The 24,134-nt window shown below is 38.5% G+C and overlaps 1 protein-coding gene across 3 annotated transcripts in view; it reads left to right on the top strand.

Annotated features, from left to right (window-relative positions):
* The window catches only part of LOC131691329 (potassium voltage-gated channel subfamily KQT member 1-like), a 523,220-nt gene that overhangs the window by 450,855 nt on the left and 48,231 nt on the right, over positions 1-24,134 (top strand). For all 3 annotated transcript variants that reach the window (XM_058977632.1, XM_058977630.1, XM_058977631.1), the window contains exon 7: positions 18,815-19,199. In XM_058977632.1, the coding sequence (XP_058833615.1) occupies positions 18,815-19,199 (385 nt within the window). The remainder of the gene's footprint in view (positions 1-18,814; positions 19,200-24,134) is intronic.

Raw genomic sequence — 24,134 nt, 5'->3', positions numbered from 1 at the left:
TAAAAATTGTGATGCCCTAGTATTACCTTAGTTTGGTTCACTGCTGCCACCATGTGACCTAATTTTATATTTTGCGAATGAGTAACGAAAATATTTTTTAGTAACCTACAACTTTGTACAACGTATAAATGCTCCATCTCTTACCATTGTACAGATAGGAGCATTCTATTTAAATTGTATGGCTCACTACCGCCACCATGCGGAAAAATCCTGAAACTTTCAAGTGAAAACAAAAAAATCCAAATTCAACGAAAACACTGCACATCGCTTGGTCGCAGAAACGACCAGAAATCCACTATTGTTCAAAACGTTTTTTGGTTTTTTATTTCGGCTAATATGTTGCCAATTTTTTTTTTACTTTTTGACGACAATCAATTAGCTAGAGATTTCTGAGTAGAGAAAGTTATGAAAATTTAAAGCCATAGTACTCAAGTGAGAGCAAGAATGTGAAATATACATATCGGAAAACTAGAAGTGGCAGGGTCATTAGAAACAGACTTAAAATTTTACGGGCTAATCTTTTGTCTTCTGCTGACAGGAGTCGAGCTTAGGCATCATAACTACGAATCACTCAAATCTACCAATATGTCTCCTAGCAAAGACAGACTTGTCCCTCTTGACCATGTGAACCGACAAAAGGAAGCCACGTAAGATCACCAGTGAAAACCTGTCGACGATTAGCATGAATAAAATGCTACTGTTCATCTCTTTTTGCCCTTCGATGCCAAGGTAGATTTTTATTAGACTCCACTGCAAACTCAATGGCAATAGTTTATTATCCACAATTTCAAGAACGTGGTCACGGTTTTCGTACATCGTTTAATTCACAAAGTCGTCATCCTTTTCATGAATTCATAAACGGATTTTTTTTCCGTGCACAAGTTTTTCCGCGCACCGAGTGCTCTCATCAAAGCTCGACTGAACTTGTTTTTGCTATAACAGCAGAGCTGGGAACAGAAATTCACATCGAAATATCGCCTCATTAGGGCAGATGAAAGCGAAGGAAATACACCGGGAACCGAGCACCTGAAACCTGCTACGGGATGTCGAATTTCACTTTTTGCTACCGACGGTGAAATGGCATGGCGGAAACTTTTTCGAACGGTTGCCAGATGCGGAACGCAAAAACCAACCGAACGTCGTTTGACAGCTGTTGCGTTGAGAAACGATATTCCGCCTGGGAATCGGTACCACCGTTGATATTCTTTTAATGGGAAATTAACCATTTAAGTGAAATTTGAGTGTGACAGTGATAGCAAATAATCGTGCTCCAATAACGGTGGCTGGAAAAATCCAGTTTAAATTTAACAGGGAGCTGACTCGGTTATGCTTGGCCAAAATTAGACATTAAAATGCAAAGAGATAGATTACATCAAATTATGAGAAATTATCGTTCAAATAATAAGCAATTTTTAAACACATTGCGTGAAAATTGAGTATCCGTTACAATCAGAATTCAATTAACAGGTTAGAAATCCATACATCAAACCTCTATCACTTTGAAATACGGAAACAGAAAGGACTACACCGTTCCGCTCCCCGCTTCAATGGCAATCGAGTCAGATCCCTTTTCGTAAAGGCTTAAATTTTCCTTAGCTCATCAGAACCACCACTAAACCATCACGTAGTCCTAATCGTTCTGATAACAAATTTGATTATCTTCAGCCTACGCTTTGCCCCCGCCCGTCGCAATCACCACCATTACTCGACCTCGAATGATAAATTGTTAAATAATCGCTTTCCTGGCCACGCGTTACCGAGAAACCAAAAAAAATCCTGCCTCAAGTACCGGCAGCTGCTGTCTGCCTGTCTGTCCGTCTGACACTCCACAGGTGATGGGTTTCTCGTTGGATTGTGCGTAGGCTTGGTGAGAGATTAGCGGAAGATCCGTTCATTCAACACGTTGCCCTTGCGGTTTAGCACTGAATGGAACGAAGTGGATAAGATTCAGTGAGCGATAAAAGGCGAAAGTTCACATCGGAATTCAATCAGTGAGCGAACCAGCTCATTAGGCGTCGAAGAGTGAGGGTGATGATTGATTGAAATTATTGCTGGTCCAAACGGTAATCAATTCTTTATAAAAGTAAACACGATGAGTGATGGATACGACAAATCTGGGCTGAACCGGAACTGATTCCCATAGATAATTCCTGTAATTTGTTGCTTAATTACTTGTTTGGGCACTCATCGGCACCAAAGCAGTGCACTGTATCATGAAAACTGAAACGGCTCCAGGTCAATTGACTGAAATCCATTTGACTGAATGCCGGTTGGTAGAATGTCAATTTAGCCGAATAGGTCATTTAGACAAATGCTGTTCTCCCGAATCTTAGTTAGCCAAATAGGTCATTTGGCCAAATAAGCCATTTTGGCCGACTCAATCCACCTAGCATTGCACAGTGCTCCAGAATGTGAATTTAGCAGGAATTTTAACTTTTTGCTAAAATTAAGTGACTTAGCCTTACACTATGTTTAACAAAGTTGTTGTTCTTTTCAAGGCCCTTCTTTTTGTTTAAACAGAAGCAAGGGTGGCTCAAATTTTAGCATGATTTGAAATAGAACGTTTCGACAGTTCAAGATAAAGCTTGACTGTCTTCGATGAAATTTGCCGCAGTCATGCAAACTCTAGCAGCTTTTATACGTTCCATTGCACGAGAAATCCAAATGTAAGCATTAGGGTGTTCCTTAAAAAAAAGGTTTTATTTCAATTACTTTTGTAGGTTCTATTTTACACTAAAGTACCCGTTGGACAACTTGAAGATTATTTTAAATCTTTGATCTTGATAAAATTAAAACTACGAAAACTTCTCCAAAGACATTATAAGGTTATGTTGTTTGGTTTTAGTAAAATCTCAAAATTCCTGCTAAATTTGCAGTCTGGACCACTGTGCATTGAGATGAGACATATCTCATCCATACCACTGAAGGATCTTCCATTAGTTTGCAAAACACATACGACGTAGGCACCCAACTAGAGGTGGGATGAACACAGTTTCGAGCTCTGCAGGAATATAACATCGAATAAACTGAACTAATTAGAATAAAATCATTAAGCAATTGAAATTAAAAAACTAATGAAGCAAAAAAATGAAAATGTTCTAAAAATTATAAAATGAACAGAATGATTAATATAAATGAAGTTAATAAATAAATCAAATTGGTTCGGCCCATTGAATAACAAATTACGCAATCTTAAAAAAGTTACAAAACTACTAGATTAAACTAAGTTGAATCAAATGAACAAATTGGATGAAATAAATAAAAGTAATGTAAGAACAGGATAAATAAAATGAGATTACTGAATGTACGAACTGGCAAAATGAATTAAATGGATAAAATGAATCAAATGAACACAGTGCACAGTGGTCCAGGAAGCGAAAATAGCGGGAAACAATTGCTAACGCATTCATCTTTAGATTTAGAGATTTGGTGTCTTAGAAACATTTATTGTGCGTGACAAACTGCATCTTTTGGCTGAAACGGTTTTAGGGTGGCCCTTAAAATGTCAAAGTTGTAGACATTATCTCAAATTATAGTTCAGAGAGAATGATACTTTCTTCTGCAATATTCTAGAACAATCAATTCTGAGCAACTTTGTTGAAGATACTAAATTTGTATCTCAAACCGTTTTCATTTTATATCATAACTTAGGGTGTCTCTCAAAAAAGCAGTTTTCTCCGCACAGTTTTTTAATATGATTTTTCTCACAAAAGTATCCTTCAGTGTACTTTTAGAGCATGATTAGAGGCAACTTTTGCCGAAGAAAGAAAAATTTTATCTTGTCTGGTTCAAAAATTATACTTAATTTTTATTTAAAAATACGCTCTTTTCAAATGTCGATATCTCAAAAGGGGGCAAACAAAAATTGATAATTTTGATTGCATTTGAAAGGCTGTACTTTTGCCTACAATATATTGAAAAATTGGAGAACGCTTTTTTGTCTTTCTCAAATAAATCAAATTTAAGTAAAAGCATTTTTGCGTATAATCCTACAGCGCTCATATTAAAAAAATATTTGTTTTACGCTGATTCTGTGAATTCTTATAAAGACTTTTCAAGGGTCACATACATTTGCAGGCTTTTCCTAATGCAGATAGGGTAAAGACCACCAATCACCAATGACTTGACCTATAATTTGCTTTGAATTATTGCCAAGATTTCCCAAAATCTACACATATTTACAATCGATTTCGTTCATTTGCAGGAACGGTTTCAGCGGGTAGCAGTATCAGTAATACTAGTAGTAGTGGTAATGGGATTAAATAGAAAAGAATGAGAGTGTCTTTAATTATTTTACATACTGTACACTTAGGCTTCTTTATGTAGGGGATGCGCGCATAAAAAACCGCCTAAAAAGACTTTAGTGTATATTTGCATCTTTTTACGATAGCTCCATTATGTTTGTTGGTGGTATGGTAGGGTGGAAGTAAGAGGAAAGCGATTCTAGTTTCTATTGCATTCGTATACAAGTTATTTAATATTCTGGTTTTCAGGAATAAAGCCAATATATTGACCCTAACGCATTGATCATAATTTATATGGGTCATTCCACGCGAAATGATCAAAAAAAGATGCAAACTTGAAATCGACCTTCACGGATTTGAACAAAAATTGGAGGAATTGTTCATCTAGAGCCAATATATAAAAACTCAAATTTTTGTGTCAATTGAACCACCCCTCGGGTCATGGGAGCACCCCCCGTTTTGGAAAATTGCCAAAACCCTTGATTTTCTTTTGATCATATCTCCGGTTCTATTTACTCTAGAATCAAACCACAAGATGGCTTTTGAAGAAAATTGTTCAAGGAGTCTATAAAAAATATTATTTTTTGCCGACAGTGTTGCCAACTATGCATTTTTTTCAGTTAAATATTAAAAGTTAATTTTTCTCTCAATACGCATATTTTAATTTTGAAAATTTTAATGCCATCGCGTTCCTCAGACATTTTTACATAAAAAACACTTATCGTCCCAATATAATATAAGCGCATCCTGAGATATACCGTTTTGAAGGGAAAAACTCCGATTTTATCATATAAAAATCCATTTTTATTGGCCAAAATTGAGAAAATCTTCAAACTGTCATAAAAATCGACCCTGATCTGCTAGAAGCAAACCAAATACGTAGTTTTTCATCATTTCTCGTCTACTTCACGAAAAATTATGTTTGAACTCAGAATACTCAAGTTGGTTTTATAGTGTTGCGCGCTTGCGATTTTATATGGGAAATTGCGGTTTTTTCTCTTCAAAACGGTGTATCTCAGGATGCGCTCATATTATATTGGGATAATAAGTGTTTTTTATGTAAAAATGTCTGAGGAAGGCGATGGCATTAAAATTTTCAAAATTAAAATATGTTTTGAGAAAAAAAACTTTTAATATTTAACTGTAAAAATTGTATAGTTGGCAACACTGTCTGCAAAAAATAATATTTTTTATAGACTCCTTGAACAATTTTCTTCAAAAGCCATCTTGTGGTTTGATTCTAGAGTAAATAGAACCGGAGATATGATCAAAAGAAAATCAAGGGTTTTGGCAATTTGCCAAACGGGGGGTGCTACCATGACCCGAGGAGTGATTCAATTGTCACACAAATTTGGGTTTTTATATATTGGCCCTAGATGAACAATTCCTCTAAATTTTGTTCAAATCCGTGGAGGTCGATTACACGTGCCTTGATCACTTCGCATGGAATGACCCATATGCATTTCAACGATTGTACATAGATCGAGCAATTAATGATAGAGTGCGCCACCCTAACGAGTGAGCCCAAAATAAGGTCATCACTCTATTTGCAATATGAAAAACCTGCAAGTGTATGTGATCCTTGAAAAGTCTTGACAAGAATTCACAGAATCCGCGTAAAACAAATATTTTTTTCATATGAGCGCTGTTGGATTATACGCAAAAATGCTTTTACTTAAATTTGATTTATTTGAGAAAGACAAAAAAGCGTTCTCCAATTTTTCAATATATTGTAGGCAAAAGTACAGCCTTTCAAATGCAATCAAAATTATCAATTTTCGTTTGCCCCCTTTTGAGATATCGATATTTGAAAAGAGCGTATTTTTTAGTGAAAATTAAGTATAACTTTTGAACCAGACAAGATAAAAATTTTCTTTCTTCAGCAAAAGTTGCCTCTAATTATGCTCTAAAAGTACACTGAAGAGTACTTTTGTGAGAAAAATCATATTAAAAAACTATACGTAGAAAACTGCTTTTTTGAGAGACACCCTAAGTTATGATATGGAACTCACTATAAAATGAAAACGGTTTGAGATACAAATTTAGTATCTTCAACAAAGTTGCTCAGAATTGATTGTTCTAGAATATTGCAGAAGAAAGTATCATTCTCTCTGAACTATAATTTGAGATAATGTCTACAACTTTGACATTTTAAGGGCCACCCTAAAACCGTTTCAGCCAAAAGATGCAGTTTGTCACGCACAATAAATGTTTCTAAGACACCAAATCTCTAAACCTAAAGATGAATGCGTTAACAATTGTTTCCCGCTAATTTCGCTTCCTGGACCACTGTGCAGTGTATGAAATGAATAACATGGATAAAATGAATAAATTAAATAAAATAAATAATATGAATGAAATGAAAAAATCTAAAAAAATTAATAAAATGAATCAAATGAATCAAATGAATCAAATGAATCCAATGAATCCAATGAATCCAATGAATCCAATGAATCCAATGAATCCAATGCATCCAATGAATCCAATGAATCCAATGAATCCAATGAATCCAATGAATCCAATGAATCCAATGAATCCAATGAATCCAATGAATCCAATGAATCCAATGAATCCAATGCATCCAATGAATCCAATGAATCCAATGAATCCAATGAATCCAATGAATCCAATGAAACCAATGAATCCAATGAATCCAATGAATCCAATGAATCCAATGAATCCAATGAATCCAATGAATCCAATGAATCCAATGAATCCAATGAATCCAATGAATCCAATGAATCCAATGAATCCAATGAATCCAATGAATCCAATGAATCCAATGAATCCAATGAATCCAATGAATCCAATGAATCCAATGAATCCAATGAATCCAATGAATCCAATGAATCCAATGAATCCAATGAATCCAATGAATCCAATGAATCCAATGAATCCAATGAATCCAATGAATCCAATGAATCCAATGAATCCAATGAATCCAATGAATACAATGAATCCAATGAATCCAATGAATCCAATGAATCCAATGAATCCAATGAATCCAATGAATCCAACGAATCCAATGAATCCAATGAATCCAATGAATCCAATGAATCCAATGAATCCAATGAATCCAATGAATCCAATGAATCCAATGAATCCAATGAATCCAATGAATCCAATGAATCCAATGAATCCAATGAATCCAATGAATCCAATGAATCCAATGAATCCAATGAATCCAATGAATCCAATGAATCCAATGAATCCAATGAATCCAATGAATCCAATGAATCCAATGAATCCAATGAATCCAATGAATCCAATGAATCCAATGAATCAAATAAATCAAATGAATCAAATGAATCAAATAGATCAAATAGATCAAATGAATCAAATGAATCCAATGAATCAAATGAATCAAATGCATCAAATGAATCAAATGAATCAAATGAATCAAATGAATCAAATGAATCAAATGAATCAAATGAATCAAATGAATCAAATGAATCAAATGAATCAAATGAATCAAATGAATCAAATGAATCAAATGAATCAAATGAATCAAATGAATCAAATGAATCAAATGAATCAAATGAATCAAATGAATCAAATGAATCAAATGAATCAAATGAATCAATTGAATCAAATGAATCAAATGAATCAAATGAACCAAATGAACCAAATGAATCAAATGAATCAAATGAATCAAATGAATCAAATAAATCAAATGAATCAAATGAATCAAATGAACCAAATGAACCAAATGAATCAAATGAATCAAATGAATCAAATAGATCAAATAGATCAAATGAATCGAATGAATCAAATGAATCAAATTAATCAAATGAATCCAATGAATCAAATGAATCAAATGCATCAAATGAATCAATGAATCCAATGAATCCAATGAATCCAATGAATCAAATGAATCAAATGAATCAAATGAATCAAATGAATCAAATGAATCAAATGAATCAAATGAATCAAATGAATCAAATGAATCAAATGTATTGAATAAATTGAATGAATTGAATTGAATTGAATGAATTGAATTGAATTGAATCACTGGAATGACTGGAATGACTGGAATGACTGGAATGACTGGAATGACTGGAATGACTGGAATGACTGGAATGACTGGAATGACTGGAATGACTGGAATGACTGGAATGACTGGAATGACTGGAATGACTGGAATGACTGGAATGACTGGAATGACTTGAATGACCTGAATGACCATATGAGCGGTTCAAACCCGAAAGAGCAACGATGAGTACTGCACTGGATAATTCTGAAAAAAAGGCCAGGAGTGCGATTTTACGAAGTTTTGGCTTCTGATGGTCCTACATTTTCTGACAGAGTGAAGTTCTGGAGTGTTTACCACTGTTTAGGAAAGTAAAAGTAGTACAAAGCTAGTGTCAGGCCTTCATGAGACCTCACGAAGTCATTTTTGAAGGTTAATGTAGATTTGTCGGTAGACGGTTCCAGATTTAATAAAAAAAACTGCCTTATTTTGACACATCTACAGTTCGCTTGCCACGCAATGAACTTTTTGTGCAAATCGACAGCTTCACCTTAGGCCAATTCAATAAATTTACTGCATGAAAGTTTGTTTTTACGGTTTTTAAACCAAAGCTTTGAAAGTTATACCTTGGCGTGCAAGAGCCAGTATATTAATATATATTGTTACTTGGTGTAGAATTAGACTTCATTCTTTACGACATTTGTACAACCACCAGAAGAAACCTAAAACGTTGGCACACAATCCGGAATAGCGAATCAGGAAAGGTGACTATATGTTAGTGATTTACTCAATACAGAATGGATAAAGGCTATGGTGCAAAACCTTAAGGTCCGTTCAGATTAAATCTTCGGTACGTAGCAATACCTAGGAAATCCTGGCATGTTGTTGGTCGCCTCTTACGACATGGGAGCAGGTTCCCAGTGGTGCTATTCTTTCCTGAAATAGTGCAAAAAGATTTTAGCCCGCCGGACACCGCACGGCCTTATATTGATGGGTGAGCTCTATTTTTTTTTTTTTCCAATTCGTTTATTTGATAAGGCAAGTTTGCGTTAGCTTAAAGGTGCCAATTTTGTTTTGTTTTACATTTTAAATTACTTAAAACTAGGGGATTACATATTGATTAGCTATACATATACACAAGGGGGTAATATAATTTTCGTAAGATTAGGGGGTCATTTAGTTTTTATGGCAATATGGTTTGACATTTTTAGCAATGAGATTATTGGAGCAAATAATGTTTAACTAAGGGGGAAAATTTATACGACTATCTTAAAAGTAGAAATAATTAGAGGGCGTGATTAAATTTTGTAAAGATTCGGAGACATTAATTAGAGTTATTTTATGTGGTAGTAGAGTTGGGCATTTTCAACGAGATCATATAATATAATAGTTAAAACTAGAAAAGGCAAGAAGAGCTAAATGCTTCATGAAGATATTTGGGGGGGGGGAAGGGGTGTTACTTCTGTGTATAAGAGTCAGGGGAAGTAGGGTGGACAAACATGGCAGGGGGAGAACATTATTTCAGTTTCAGACTTCGGGAGATCAACGGATGGATTATAGAATCAGGGTGGTCTTCATCAGGAAGAATCATGTACTGGGACGCCGGGTGGTCGTTCTCGAGATGGCAGGGGTTTCTCCAGACGATTTCGTAGTGCGGCTCAGATGTTGATCGGCTACATTTCGAGTTGTGCGTGTGATGTTCGTGCTTTAGGTCCCGTGTTTGTTGGCTCATTCGACAGGGGTGTTTTGTGTCGCCTTGGAGTCGCTTCAAACCATCGTGGGTGTATGGTACAGGTGGAAGAGAGCGCTTCTGAGAATGATAAGGAAAAAGGGGCAGTTAAAGTTGGATATTGATGGTTTTTATGAAGGTGTATATAAGGGACATATAGAGGACATCGCGGCTTGCCAACACATCTCGAACCGGGACGTTGGGTGGTCTTCCTCGGGCCCGGAGGGTGTCCATAAGCCGAGACCTGGCGGAACTGTACTCGGTGCACGCCCAGACTATGTGCTCTATATCGTGATAACCGTCGCCACAAGCGCAGATACCACTCTCCACGAGCCCAATACGTCGGAGATGTGCATCCAGCGTGTAATGGTTCGCCATGAGTCGGGACATCACACGAATGAAGTCACGACCCACATCCATCCCCTTGAACCAAGGTTTCGTCGATACCTTAGGGACTATCGAATGTAGCCACCTTCCTAGCTCCCCATTGCTCCACGAGGTTTGCCAACTTTCGAGGGTTCTCTGATGAGTAATACTGAAAAATTCGTGGAAGCAAATTGGTCTTTCAAAAACGTCACCTTCAATGGCACCCACCTTAGCTAAGGAGTCCGCCTTCTCATTGCCCGGAATGGAGCAATGAGAAGGGACCCACACCAAGGTAATCTGGAAAGATTTGTCAGATAAAGCACTCAGTAGCTCCCGTATTTTCCCCAAAAAATACGAGGAATGCTTTCCGTGTTTCATCGAGCGAATAGCGTCAATAGAACTCAGACTATCCGAGACGATGAAGTAATGGTCTGCGGGTAATGTGTCAATGACTCCAAGGGTATACTGAATAGCAGCTAGTTCTGCGGCGTAAACTGAAGCAGGGTCACTGAGTTTGTAGGAGGCGGTGAACTTTTGATTGAAAATACCGAAGCCAGTGGACCCTTCGAGGTTTGATCCGTCAGTATAAAACATCTTAGAACAGTCGACTTCTCGGAATTTATTATAAAAAATATTTGGAACCACTTGTGGGCGTATATGGTCCGGAATTCCAATAATCTCATCTTTCATGGATGTGTCGAAGAAAACAGTAGATTCAGAAGTATTTATGAAATGCACACGGTTGGGATTGTAAGAAGAAGGATTAATATTTTGCGCCATGTAGTCAAAGTACAGGGACATAAAACGGGTCTGAGAATTGAGCTCAACAAGCCTTTCGAAATTTTCAATCACCAACGGGTTCAAGATATCGCATCGAATGAGCAATCGATATGAGAGTTCCCAAAATCGATTTTTCAGCGGGAGAACGCCCGACAGGACTTCGAGACTCATCGTATGGGTCGACTGCATGCACCCTAAGGCGATACGCAAACAACGATACTGAATTCTTTCGAGTTTGATGAAATGTATGTTCGCGGCGGATCGAAAGCAGAAGCATCCGTATTCCAGTACCGACAGTATCGTTGTTTGATACAACCTAATTAGGTCTCCTGGGTGGGCACCCCACCACGTTCCGGTTATTGTACGAAGAAAGTTGATCCTTTGTTGGCATTTCTGTTTCAGATACCGAATATGGCATCCCCAAGTACCTTTCGAGTCGAACCAGACCCCTAGATATTTTACTGTGAAGACCTGAGCGATAGTTTGACCCATTAATAGAAGCTGTAGTTGTGCTGGTTCACGCTTCCTAGAAAATACAACTAGCTCAGTTTTCTCCGTGGAGAATTCGATACCCAGCTTAATAGCCCATGCAGACAAATTGTCCAAGGTATTCTGTAATGGTCCTTGTAGATCGACAGCTTTGGGTCCCGTAACAGACACCACGCCATCATCTGCAAGTTGTCTTAACGTGCAGGAATTGTCAAGACATTCATCAATGTCGTTGACGTAGAAATTGTATAACACGGGGCTTAGACATGAGCCCTGGGGAAGACCCATGTAGCTAAATCGTGATGTCGATAAGTCACCATGCGAAAAATGCATGTGCTTTTCCGACAACAAGTTTAGTAAAAAGTTGTTTAAAGTCGCTGAAAGACCATGCTGGTGCAGCTTCTCTGAAAGAATGTTGATAGAAACTGAATCAAAAGCCCCCTTTATATCTAGGAACACTGATGCCATCTGCTCTTTACTAGCATAGGCCATTTGAATTTCGGTTGAGAGCAACGCAAGACAATCGTTCGTCCCTTTGCCTTTGCGAAAGCCAAACTGTGTATCTGACAGTAAGCCATTTGCTTCGACCCAATTGTCGAGGCGGGATAGGATCATTTTCTCGAACAACTTCCGGATACAAGATAGCATTGCGATCGGTCGATACGAATTGTGGTCGGAGGCTGGTTTTCCTGGTTTTTGGATGGCGATGACCTTCACTTGCCTCCAATCGTGTGGGACAATGTTAGCCTCAAGAAACTTATTAAATAGGTTCAACAAGCGTCTCTTGGCAGAGTCTGGCAGATTCTTCAACAAGTTGAATTTGATTCTGTCTGGCCCTGGAGCTTTATTGTTACACGACAAGAGAGCAAGTGAGAACTCCACCATCGAAAAAGGTGTTTCGTTCGCGTTATCGTCACGGGACACGGCGCGGTAGATCTTCTGTGCCGGGGCGGAATCCGGACAAACCTTCTTGGCGAAATCGAATATCCAACGGTTTGAATATTCCACGCTCTCATTAGTACTGTTTCGATTTCGCATACGTCGGGCTGTTCCCCAAAGAGTGCTCATCGATGTTTCTCTCGTTAATCCGTCGACGAACCGGCGCCAATAACCGCGTTTTTTGGCTTTCATCAAACTCTTCATTCGCTTGTCTAACGTCGCGTACTGTCGAAAACTAGCGGGTAACCCGTCGTTCCGGAAGGTCTTAAACGCGGCGGCCTTCTCTGCGTACACGTCTGAGCACTCTTTGTCCCACCAGGGATTGGGAGAACGTTTTTGTATGTTCGCGCCGGGTACTGGCTTAGTCTGAGCTTGATTCGCGCTGTCGAGAATCAAGCCAGCCAAAAAGCTGTACTCTTCCTCCGGAGGAAGTTCTTGAGTAGATTCGATGTTGTCGGATATCGCGGCAGAATAGCTCTTGCAATCGATATTTCGTGTGAGGTCATACGAAATATTGATTGTTTCCAATGGCCTTGAGCCGTTATTGATTGAGACTACGATCGGCAGATGGTCGCTACCGTGGGGATCAGGGATTACCTTCCACGCGCATTCTAACTTTAGCGAGGTCGAGCAAAGGGATAAATCTAATGCGCTTGGGCGCGCAGGTGGGGGAGGAATCCGTGTCATTTCACCCGTGTTTAGAATTGTCATGTTGAAGTTGTCGCAAATATTGTGAATTAAAGAGGAACGGTTATCATCATAAAGGCAACCCCATTCCGTACCGTGAGAGTTAAAGTCGCCTAAAACTAGTCGCGGTGCTGGCAGGGATTCTATGATGTCATGTAGCCGGCGATGCCCAATCGCGGTGTTGGGGGGAATATATATGGAAGCTATGCAAAGATCTTTGCCTTTGGTTGTTACTTGACAAGCGACAACTTCAATACCTGTTATCGAGGGAAGGTTAATTCTGTAGAAGGAATAGCGCTTTTTGATCCCCAAAAGCACTCCTCCATAGGGGGTGTCTCGATCCAGGCGAATAATATTAAAGTCGTGGAAGTTGAGATCTATGTCGGAAGTTAACCAAGTTTCACATAATGCAAATGCATCGCAACTCAAATTATTTATTAAAATTTTGAAGGAATCGATTTTCGGGATGATACTTCTGCAATTCCACTGTAGAACAGTGATCAAATCCGTGACCTCGTTCGATGAGTTAGCCATCGAAGGATACAATCGCTGAAAGGAGGGGCCATTTAGCAGTCAACTGCTTCAAAAATGTTCTTACTGTAGGGAGAAAAGCTAACATAAGATTTTTAATAGGATCAGTTATATTGAAAGTTTTTATTATCCAGTCCACTATGTCCGAGAGTTTGATAATTCCAGTGCCGCGATTATTCTCGAACTGAAACAGAGGAACACTTGGGATTTTTGATGTTCCGGGAAGTGCTGGGAACTCCTTCTCTGAGTTTAATCCTCCGAGACCAGGAACTAATTGCTTCGGTTTGGTTGCAACACTTCCAATAGATGTGACTTTCTGAGTCCCGTCAAGGGATACCTTCTGGCCTTTACAACGAACTTTAGGAGAGGAAATGTTCCTCCTCTTCCTATAACTTCTAGGCGCCCTAGTAGATGTTCCCTCTTGTGGGTCATCAGCCTCGCCCTCGTTAGGAGGCAAGTGAGCATAGATGTTTGTTGAGGTTGGTGGTGTAGCTTTCTTTAGCATTTCTGCGAAAGAACGTTCGGATCGTCCAGCAAGGGAACGTTTTAGTTTATCCCCGCGTAGTTTGTACGCGGGACATGCCGAGATATCATGCAGACTCTCCGCACAGTAAGGACACTTTTCGGCTTGCTTACTGCACGAATCATCTAGATGATTCTCCCCGCATTTTCCACAGCGGGCCTTATTGCTACAATGGGTGGCTGTGTGACCCAATTGTTTACACTTTGTGCAATTCATGACCCGCGGCACAAACAGACGCACAGGCAGACGAACCTTGTGCAAGAGGACGTAATTTGGCAAAGCGGTACCAGCGAAGGTCAACCGATAAGAGTTTGATTGGGGGTACGTTTTTGAACCATCCCCCGCAACTACTACTGAGTGCAAACGCTTGCACTCGAGTATTTTCACTGGCTGTAGTAAGCGGTCTCTGAAACGGCCAACCCCGTACTGCAGCAGATCCTCGCATGTCAAACTGTCATCGGTGACAACGCCTTCAGACTGTACTTTCACAGCTGGAATATACACGTGATAGTCCTTCGTAAAGTGCTCGCAGCAAGCAATATCGTTTGCCTGCTTTGAGTTAGTCAGCACGACCCTCAGCCTGTCTGAGCGGACCTTTTTTATTTCGATCACAGCCGAGAACCGTTCCGTCAGGTCTTTTGAAATCTGTAATAGATTCAGCGATTTTGTTTTGGGCCGAAAGAAGACCACAAAGGGACCGGTCGAGAGCTCTGGATATTGTTTGGGTCGGGGGAGAGCCTTAGGAGTCGACTCGATCTCCATTTGGCCATCCGGGGAGGAAGCCATCGACACCGTCAACGCACGGGGTCAGCACCCGCGCAGACGGGAAAAAGCCGTAAATGTATCAAAAAGGTAGATTTCACTTATCTGTATACTCGTTTCCCACGACGCACCAGTCCAGCTTAAATAGCTGGTTATTGTTCAATCCTCGCTTTACGAACAAAAGGTTGAGGAATGTGGCCTAACGGTTAACACACGCACAAAAGAATAAAAGTCCAAACCTCGAAGAGGCAGAGAATGGCAAAATAACCTTGAACGCGGATTACTGCACTGTTCTTTTTCCAACAGACCGAAAACAAAACACTTCTATCTCGATCGAGCGATGCGTAGAGACTGAGTGAGCTCTATCTTCAGAAATAGTTGAAGAAGAGATTTGCGTATTCAGCGAAAATAATTGCGAAAGCAATCTCCACAACTTTCTGACATATCATCTATCGAAATTTCTCTTTCTCTCATTGATATCAGATTTTCTTGTAGGCATATATATTGGATCTTGGAAGAACAGCTCATGTTGAAAAGAAGGAGAATCTTCACATAACTACAAATATTGTGAATATAAATATAAATAATCACTATTCAATTTATATAATTAAGCAAAAAGTACCTAATGTTTGATAATTTTTTTAAGAAATAAAATGACTTAGACATGTGCGATATTCTGCAAAATGTTTATTAAGGTTTCATCTAAAAAATCTAAATTTTCGTGTGTAAGGTGTCAAAAACGGTGTCCAAAATGGCGGCTCCATAAAAAGCTGTTTTGAAAACCGATCTCATCTGCGGGCACGATACAGGTCGCAGTTCATCGTCTACAGTCAAAAAACCAACGATCTTGAAGATTACATTCCATAGAAACGTCCCAACCTAACAAACATAAAAAAATTGGTTATAGAAACAAAATGGCGGCCACTTAAAAATAAAGGATCGTTTTTTCGCATAATTTTTCCACTTTGATCGGCTGTCAAAAATCGGTAATAATCAAAATATTACGATTTTGTAGGTAACAGCGCCGGAGATTGTTGTCTTCTTTTAGGCGGGCGAAACGCGAAGTTGATTGGTTGAATGATTCAAAAACGAGAATGCCCGCAGATTCGAAAAATCTTGTTTCGAAAAAACGTGTGTCAAAGTTTGAAAACAGTTTTTCGTATACAATTTAAGTTACTCGATCTATTTGTCTAAGAATAAGTGAATTTATAGGTCACTAAATACGAATTGGAGGTTAGAAAATAGCGGATCCAATATGACGAACTAAAGAAGTAAAATATTTATTAATATCAATGAAACTTTAAATACAAGTATATTTGGGGTCGCTCAACACGAATTTGAGGTGAGATTTTAAAAATTTTAAATGTCGGATCCATTATGACGGCCAAAAAGTGATCTTGAATTATGTTCATGAAATTGTGATCAACACAAGAGTTTTCGAGAAGAACTAGTAACTTGTTTAAGAGCGCATGTCAAACTTGTTCTTATGAAAAAAAATTAAAACAACAGCGACCCTCTTAATATAAATAATCACATTCGTTACTACCCCTCATAGAGACAAGCTAAAATCGTGACTTGAATTATTTCATTAAAACTGGAGAATTATAAACCGGTGGACACTTTTTGAGTTTGTGCATAACTTTGGCAATAAAATTCTTACGAAATAGTACTATCTCTTGATTCAGTTTCATGTATTTTCGAATACTCAAAAAAATCAATATTATTTGGAATTTTGTCCAGAAATCCGAGAATATTTTTTTTCTTTTAAGACTGCCTTCAACTGTTTTGATTATGCAGTAGAATAAAAATTGGTGCCACAACTGATCTATCGTAAGTAAGACTATATAAATGTAAAACAATAAATTGTACGATCATTGACCGTAGGAGTAATCCCGCATCAATATTGTTGTTTACACTTGTGACAATATTTTAAACCATCAATATATGAACAGATCTCGATATTTCCTGCACTTTGAGAGGGCATGTAGCGTTAAACGCCACATTCCAGTATCGACTAATAGATTTTGAACCAAAGGACTCGAAGTATAATGTCCAAGTTTAACAACATCGCTATGGCTGAACCGTCCTATAACACCAAAATCGCTAATTTTAATAATGGATCTCATCAGTGCGCTTTGCTTATTTAAACCTTCTCCAACAGGAAATAGCATTACCGATAATTATGTTTGATAAGCATTGGTTTACACTTAAGGAAACATGAGTAGGATTACTTGCTTGTACTACAATCAATCCCCAACCATCAACACTGTGGAAACATCCTACAACACAATTCATATCAAACATTCGGTTTCATAAACGGAAGCGAACGCGTTGTGGCTTCCTGCCACAAGCAATAAACAATCTACGTCCTTATCACCCGCCTCACCACAAGCATCGCACTTCATCAATCAATTCATCACGTCAATCGTATTAATCTGAAATATCAAGTACAATTTAATCACCGTTGTTTATCCGATCTGAATAACAGGCTATATCTAGCAATTTGCCTACACATTAGCCAAGATCCGTACAGGCACCCGGGGCAAACTGGTGAAGTGTGCTGATAAATGTACCACTTGAGCTTAGTGGCTTTCCATATGGGTGGGGATAGGCTTAAGGGAGGGCTTTTATTTATTCAACGTTTCCAGGATCGACTTGACTCAAGGGAGCAGCATCCATCTCTATCGTGTGTTTCCAATCAACTACTAAAATCTACTGCCGAAGAACTTATGGGTTATAAAGGCAGAAAAAATAGACGAACGTCTATCCCTATCCTAATCGTAGTTCCTTCCTGTAAAACTCTTAGAATAGATATGTGATATGTGTCTTGCTTCCGCTTGATTTGTATGCTTTGCATGGTATGGCACTTATGCTTGCTTATTTAAATACTAGTTCTTAGAATCAACTGTTGCAAATAAGGTAGGTGTCTTTCCGCTGAATGATGATGAACGTGATCCGGTTCAGTGGAATGTCACCATTATCTGCAGACTCGAATGTGCACGATATAGGTAGGTGTTTATGCATGGTTTGTGAACGTGTCGGCCGATTGCATCACCCTACGCATTAATATTGTTTATTTGACCAGAATCTTAAAAATAAATTAGAGACAAAGCTAAAAATAAGTGATCATATAGTAATAACTCAACTTGCATTTATTCCAAATTTTTCTTCGAATTTCTTACTGATGTTTTAATCATCGTTGCTTCATTAGCTTTGCCGAGAAAATATCTCGCAATGGCAGCAGTGATAGCCTTCTAATAATTATTATCCTCCAATTTCTTTTCACTTTAAGATTTAGTACTCTTTATAATTAGAAATTATCTCTTGCCTTCAATCGATTACGAAGTAAAATCTTCAGAAGATATACTGCAAGGTATGGCCGCAGCAAATGTCATTGATTTTAGCCTGGAAATTTAGATTGCCAACAATGAATACAATTTGATTAACGACAATTTTCTTCAGGATCTGAAAGCTCTCCAGCATCCGACACTGACAGTGAAGTGATAGTTGTAGGACGGCTTAATTCATCCATTGCTTCACGTTTCTCTCAATCAATTTTTTCGATATCTTTATTAAAACGCTTTCGGCTGTCTTCTACCAGCCTAGTTCACAGTCACACACACACACTACTGGCCCCCACCATACATTTCCCACCACCCCTTAAGTAACCAGCAACAAGCTGAAGTCAGCCGCCCGCAGCTAGCTAGCCGTCAGGATCGTTCTGAGTGTCGTACCGCCCTAGATGTGTATCAATGTTTGTTGTTTGTTGTGTTCTTTGAAACATTCGGGTTCAGACCCTAATGGTACAGGTGGCGAGACGCGGTGCATCGGTGCTGAAGCGGAGAAAATCACGAAATCGGATGGAAGTTCCCGGGCTGAAGAATACGGTGGCAACGTCGGCGGCGGTGACGGCATCCCCAGCGGCAACAGCAGCACCATCCGGAGCCGGGGGTTCCGGCGCAGGCCCCGTCTCGACCCCCTCGGGAGTTGGTGGGTTCGGTGGGAGTTATGGACCACTAGGGACTCCCGGGGCGGGTACGAGCAGTGCAGGAACCGGCGGTGGAGCAGGAAGTGAGAATACCCTGGTGACACCGGTGACGCCGGCTGCGGAGTCGCAGCTGTCGAAAAGTGAATCCGACGGGGACGTCGTGTTCTACATGGAGGAACCGCGGGCGGCGGGTGAGTACACGAACATGGGTTTCTTTCATTCACTAGATGATTGTTTTGCTAAATGAAGAGAGGGGCGTTCAGGCACTACCGGAAAACAAATGCTTGCATTAGATATGTTATTCACAAGTATCACTTACAGGAGATGATCTTGTTCTGAGTCTTTAGATACACTATCTCCACAATACACAAAGGAATCATTTCTTTATGTGATAAATCGGCATCCGTATTCCAATCAAAAATTCACAATATTGTCTATTTCCCAATGCTTACGATTACCGTTCATTTGAGCACTAACTGTTGCTAGCATTCTGCGTAGAACTAATTTTTTTCAGATTAGTCTGATTGGATTCTGCTGAAGCAGTATTAAGATAAAACAAATCAATTTATACTGTCAACGATTACCTTCTTCATGCAATTGATCGGTGTAAAGTCAGATTTGGAATATGTTACCATAAATATTAGAATGTCGCGATCCAAACCTTACACACGTTTCTCTCGAATTTGATACATTACCCCAGTCAAAAAGGGCAAGTTGCTGGCAAACGGGGGCTATTTGCCAACTCGGATGCGCTAATTGCCCTTCAATTTGCCTGCAAATTGCTGGCAATTAGGAGGCTATTTCAAATGCAAACATTTGGGCGATTTGCCACCGTCATTTTTTTGCCGCCTAACCCGCCCTTAAATCGCCCCCAAATCGCCCACCGAATGCGCCATTTAATCGCCCTTAATATACTTACCAGTATAGTAGGTAATTACCAGCAACTTATAGGAAGAATCGAAGGTGAAATTGGTATTGTACACCAAAACTTATCACAATCTGACGTTCATTAAGACTTTAGGTCAAAGATCTTGTTCTACTATACTTACACACGATTCCACAATTTTCTACATTCGTTGGCTAAATGAAGTGCACTAGGCAAACAAAATACAAGTGAGAACACACCAATTGTTCAAAAAACAATTTTAAGCTTAAGCCAAACATGAACCGCCATGTTTGAAAAACGCAAAAAACAACCAAGTCCATTTCAGCCGCCAGAAAATTTGTCTAAGTATTGAAATTGCCTTCAAATCGCATTCGCAAATTGCATTTGTTCCTAGGGGCAATTAGCACAGGCGAGTTGAGTCAAACGTCAAACTTTTTAAATCGCCTGACCATGTACAGCCGCATTTTTTTTGACAGGGACACAGTGGGAAAAATGTGCTCAAAACGCTGGATGACGTTTACCAGGAAAGGTAAAGTCATGGGTGCGATCAGGCCCGATGAGAGGGGGGGTCAGCCGGGGCAATTGCCCTGGGGCCCGGGTCGCGTTTGGGGGCCCGAATTTTTATCCGGAAGATGGGTGAAAACGTCTGGTATTCATAGAAGAGCAAGAAAAATAAGAATTGTAATTTCTTTGTAATTATTCACCCTATTAAATTGTCATATGATGAAAGCGGAGAAAAATTTGAAAGACATTTTAATCTAATAACTTGAGAATTCGAAATTGTGGATACCAGAGCTTTATTTTATATTTAACTTTTTTCCTTTTTTATTTCGACTATGTTAGTCACATTTTCTTTTTACATTTTAACGACATTCAATTAGCTAGAGATTACTGGGTAGGGAAATTTATGAAAATTAGAGCCATAGTACTCAAGTGAGAGCAAGGATGTGAAGTAAACAGATCGGAAAACTAGAAGTGGCAGGGTCATTAGAACAGGCTTAATATCGTACGGGCTTAATCTTTGTCTTCTGTTAATGAGGGTCGAGCTTAGGCAGTATAACTACGAATCACCCGAGTTCACTAACATGTGTCCTGGTATCGATAGACGTGTCCATCTTTACCGTGACAACCGACGATATATTTAACATTTGTTAAAACAAACGTTCTTAGAGGAGTTGTCTACTTTATGTACTAGGTCAACAAAACCGAGTTTTTTGTTTGAATTGGCAGAATACTTTACAAAACGTTCAGAAGCCAATTCAATGTATTTTCGAAGAGAACAGCGCCAAACAGAAATGCAAGCACACGGACGTATCCGTCCTCTTCTGCGTTCGTTTCTTTACTGGTGGAACCGGTTGTTGGATTGCAGACACTGGGAGTATTTTATTGAGTGAATATTTGTTTCTGTAAGATCCACAAATCTTGGTTTTAAAGCTTTTTGTGGTTTGGCATAAGATAACGATGTGCTGTTAGCGGTTATAGTAGGCGGACTTTTCTTAGCTACTTCTGTACAATGTTTTAGGTGGTGCAGTGTTTTTTGGAGAATTTGCGCATAGGAATCTGCCCTGGGTGCATAACCGGTGTTGTCTGATGAGATGTTCCATGTTCGGTTAATATGCTTAAAATGGTTTTGTAAAAAGGAATTAGTTTGTTCACAAGCATTCTCACCACAGGAAAAGGATTAGAATTACCCTGGAAAATGTTCCTCAATGTTATTAAATCCATTTCTCCGTACCTTGATATAAACTTTTTTTATCGCCTTGTCAGGAGTGGGCAGAGATAAATCGTGTAAGCGCACCTGTTTAGAGCCGTTGTCTATATATACGATGATGCTTTAGTTAACGTTGCCGCATTCGTTGGCGTGTTGTATGTTGTTTCGCGTAACGAATGACTGTGATTAATGTTTTATATGGTGCAATTGTAGGATATTAGCTCCTGCCACATTGAGCACCTTTTTCACTTTTAGTAATTGTTTCACTTCTCGAATAGCTGGTCTCAAAGAACATTTCCAAAAAAAACAATAGCAACACAATTTATCCACAGTGGGGCTAGTTTTTGCAGGGGATCTATGGCGGAACGATTTTAGCTTGGACTCCGGGAGGGATGAGAAGGTAGACTGACCTTAATTAACCGGTAATTGAAATAAATTTTTATTTGTATATTTGTATTTTTATAGCACGTTAAAATATTTTTTCGCCAAAAATGCTTTGTGTTAAGATGGAACACTAATTTTGGGCGTCGCTAAAGATGTTTGTGATATCCATAAGAAGCCAATTGCTATGTGCCAAATAAGGAAATCAAATCAGTTCAATTCAGTCACCAGTACTAGCAGTCGTTTGCCCGCTGTACTCGCAGTTGTTTTATTTGCGTTTAATTCCTTATTACTGCGTTCTGTGTCATTTTTTGTCTATTACTGCATATTCCAACAGCGTATTAAAACCGACTTCTACATTAAAACGTCACATTCCTTTCCAAAAAAAACCTTCATAAAAGCTATGATTAGAAAATTTTCTCGGTTGTTCTATATTTTTAATCCTACAACGGTTTTGTGGGGTACATTTGTACCCCAGAGCTATTTGCAATCCCTGTTATTCCGTTACGGTTTATTTTAACTGCAAGCAAACTTTATCATAAATCAATTTGATTATTAAACTTCCATTAAAGCTGGTGCAACCTATTTGTTTCACTTAAATAACCTAACAGTGCCTGCTTAAAATTTGTCTGGGGTACAAATGTACCCCACAAAACCGTTTACGTTAGTGTTTTATCATGTGTATATAATTCGGAAAATTTATTATATCTTTTTTATAAGCAAAATATCGATACATAGTAACTTGCGTGAAATTGTATAGGCTTCAACACTGCTGAACAATTAAATCTGTTATTTGATTTAATAATGCTACTATAGCAAAGTAACTAGAAAAGGCGCTTGGATCGTAATCGTATTTTTTGGTTTTGATGTCAAAATATGATTTGTATATAATATGTACTACGCACCACTCAATTCCTCATCTTCTGTAGCCCAAGTTCTGGAACATACAATGCACTGGTCTGTTCCTTCATCGCCTATTTTAACTTCGTTACTGCATATTGCTGTATATTTACTATTTTTATTGTATTTGTATTTGGTGTTCAAACAAGCATCGGAATAAATGCACTTTTTGGTCGGTTTTTGAATTATTTACTATTTGTTCAAAAGGCAATTTAATAATATTTACAACGCCGTATAGATAGTAAAAATCGGTTAGAAGCTTCCGAAGTTATAGCAATATTAAGGTTAAAAAGGGATGTTGACGTATTTTTAGGACAAATTGTATAAAAATGAAAATGTGCATAAAAAATTTGCAAAGCACGATTATTTTTGAAAAGGCTGCTTTGATTGGCTTATTTTTGAATAAAACTATCTAATTTAATTATAAATTCAATAAAAACTAGGCATGTTAGAGCGGTTTTAATTCTGGGGTACGAATGTACCCACAAAACCGTTTACGTATAGAAAAAGTTACGAAACCGTTGTAGGGTTAAACGAGAATTACGAGCTGAATTTGCTACCTTATTCTTGCTAACAACAAAAGCTAAAAACTGCTCCACCGCTACCAACAGATAAATCTACCCGTGTATCATTTTGTCTAAACCACAGAAGCAAAATATCGTAGGGGAGCCCGGGGCTAGTTGGCGGTTGAGGTAAGTTGGCGGAATCCCTTTTTCTCTGTTTCAATTAGACATGTAGCGCTGGCTCTTCTTGTGTACCTCAAGTTAGGTAAAACCCGTTATCCAATGTGTTTTTGTTGCAAAACGATTTGTTTGGTGGAAGTTGTGGGTGATATTGTGTTTTCGAGTATACCACGTAAATGTTCTAAATTTTAAATGCTTTGCGTTATTTAGAGTGATTTTAAATCTATTTCCCGAATGATTATATTTTTCGATAGCGCGTGAAAAGAGCATCCGTATAGATATTACATCTATCCACAAACAAAAGTAATTTTTTAAATAATTTTTAATAAAATATGCGGTTGAGGCAAGTTGGCGGTGCTGCACGTGGGATAAGTTGGCGGTACTATTTACAGTGCAATAAAATCATGAAATATTTTTATTTCTGGAATTCACTCCAAAGTAAGAAAATCTTTTTCTTGTGTATCTCGCCAATGTAGGAGACATTTATTCCGGCCAATTGCATAAAAAATTTCGAAAATTTTCTTTTGTATAGGGAGTACGCGTCAAAGTCAAAATTGCGGGGTAT

The sequence above is a fragment of the Topomyia yanbarensis genome, chromosome 3, assembly GCF_030247195.1.
Source record: "Topomyia yanbarensis strain Yona2022 chromosome 3, ASM3024719v1, whole genome shotgun sequence".
NCBI lineage: Eukaryota > Metazoa > Arthropoda > Insecta > Diptera > Culicidae > Topomyia > Topomyia yanbarensis.
The sequence above is the reverse complement of the archived record's forward strand: the minus strand, read 5'-3'. Positions and strand labels throughout refer to the sequence as shown.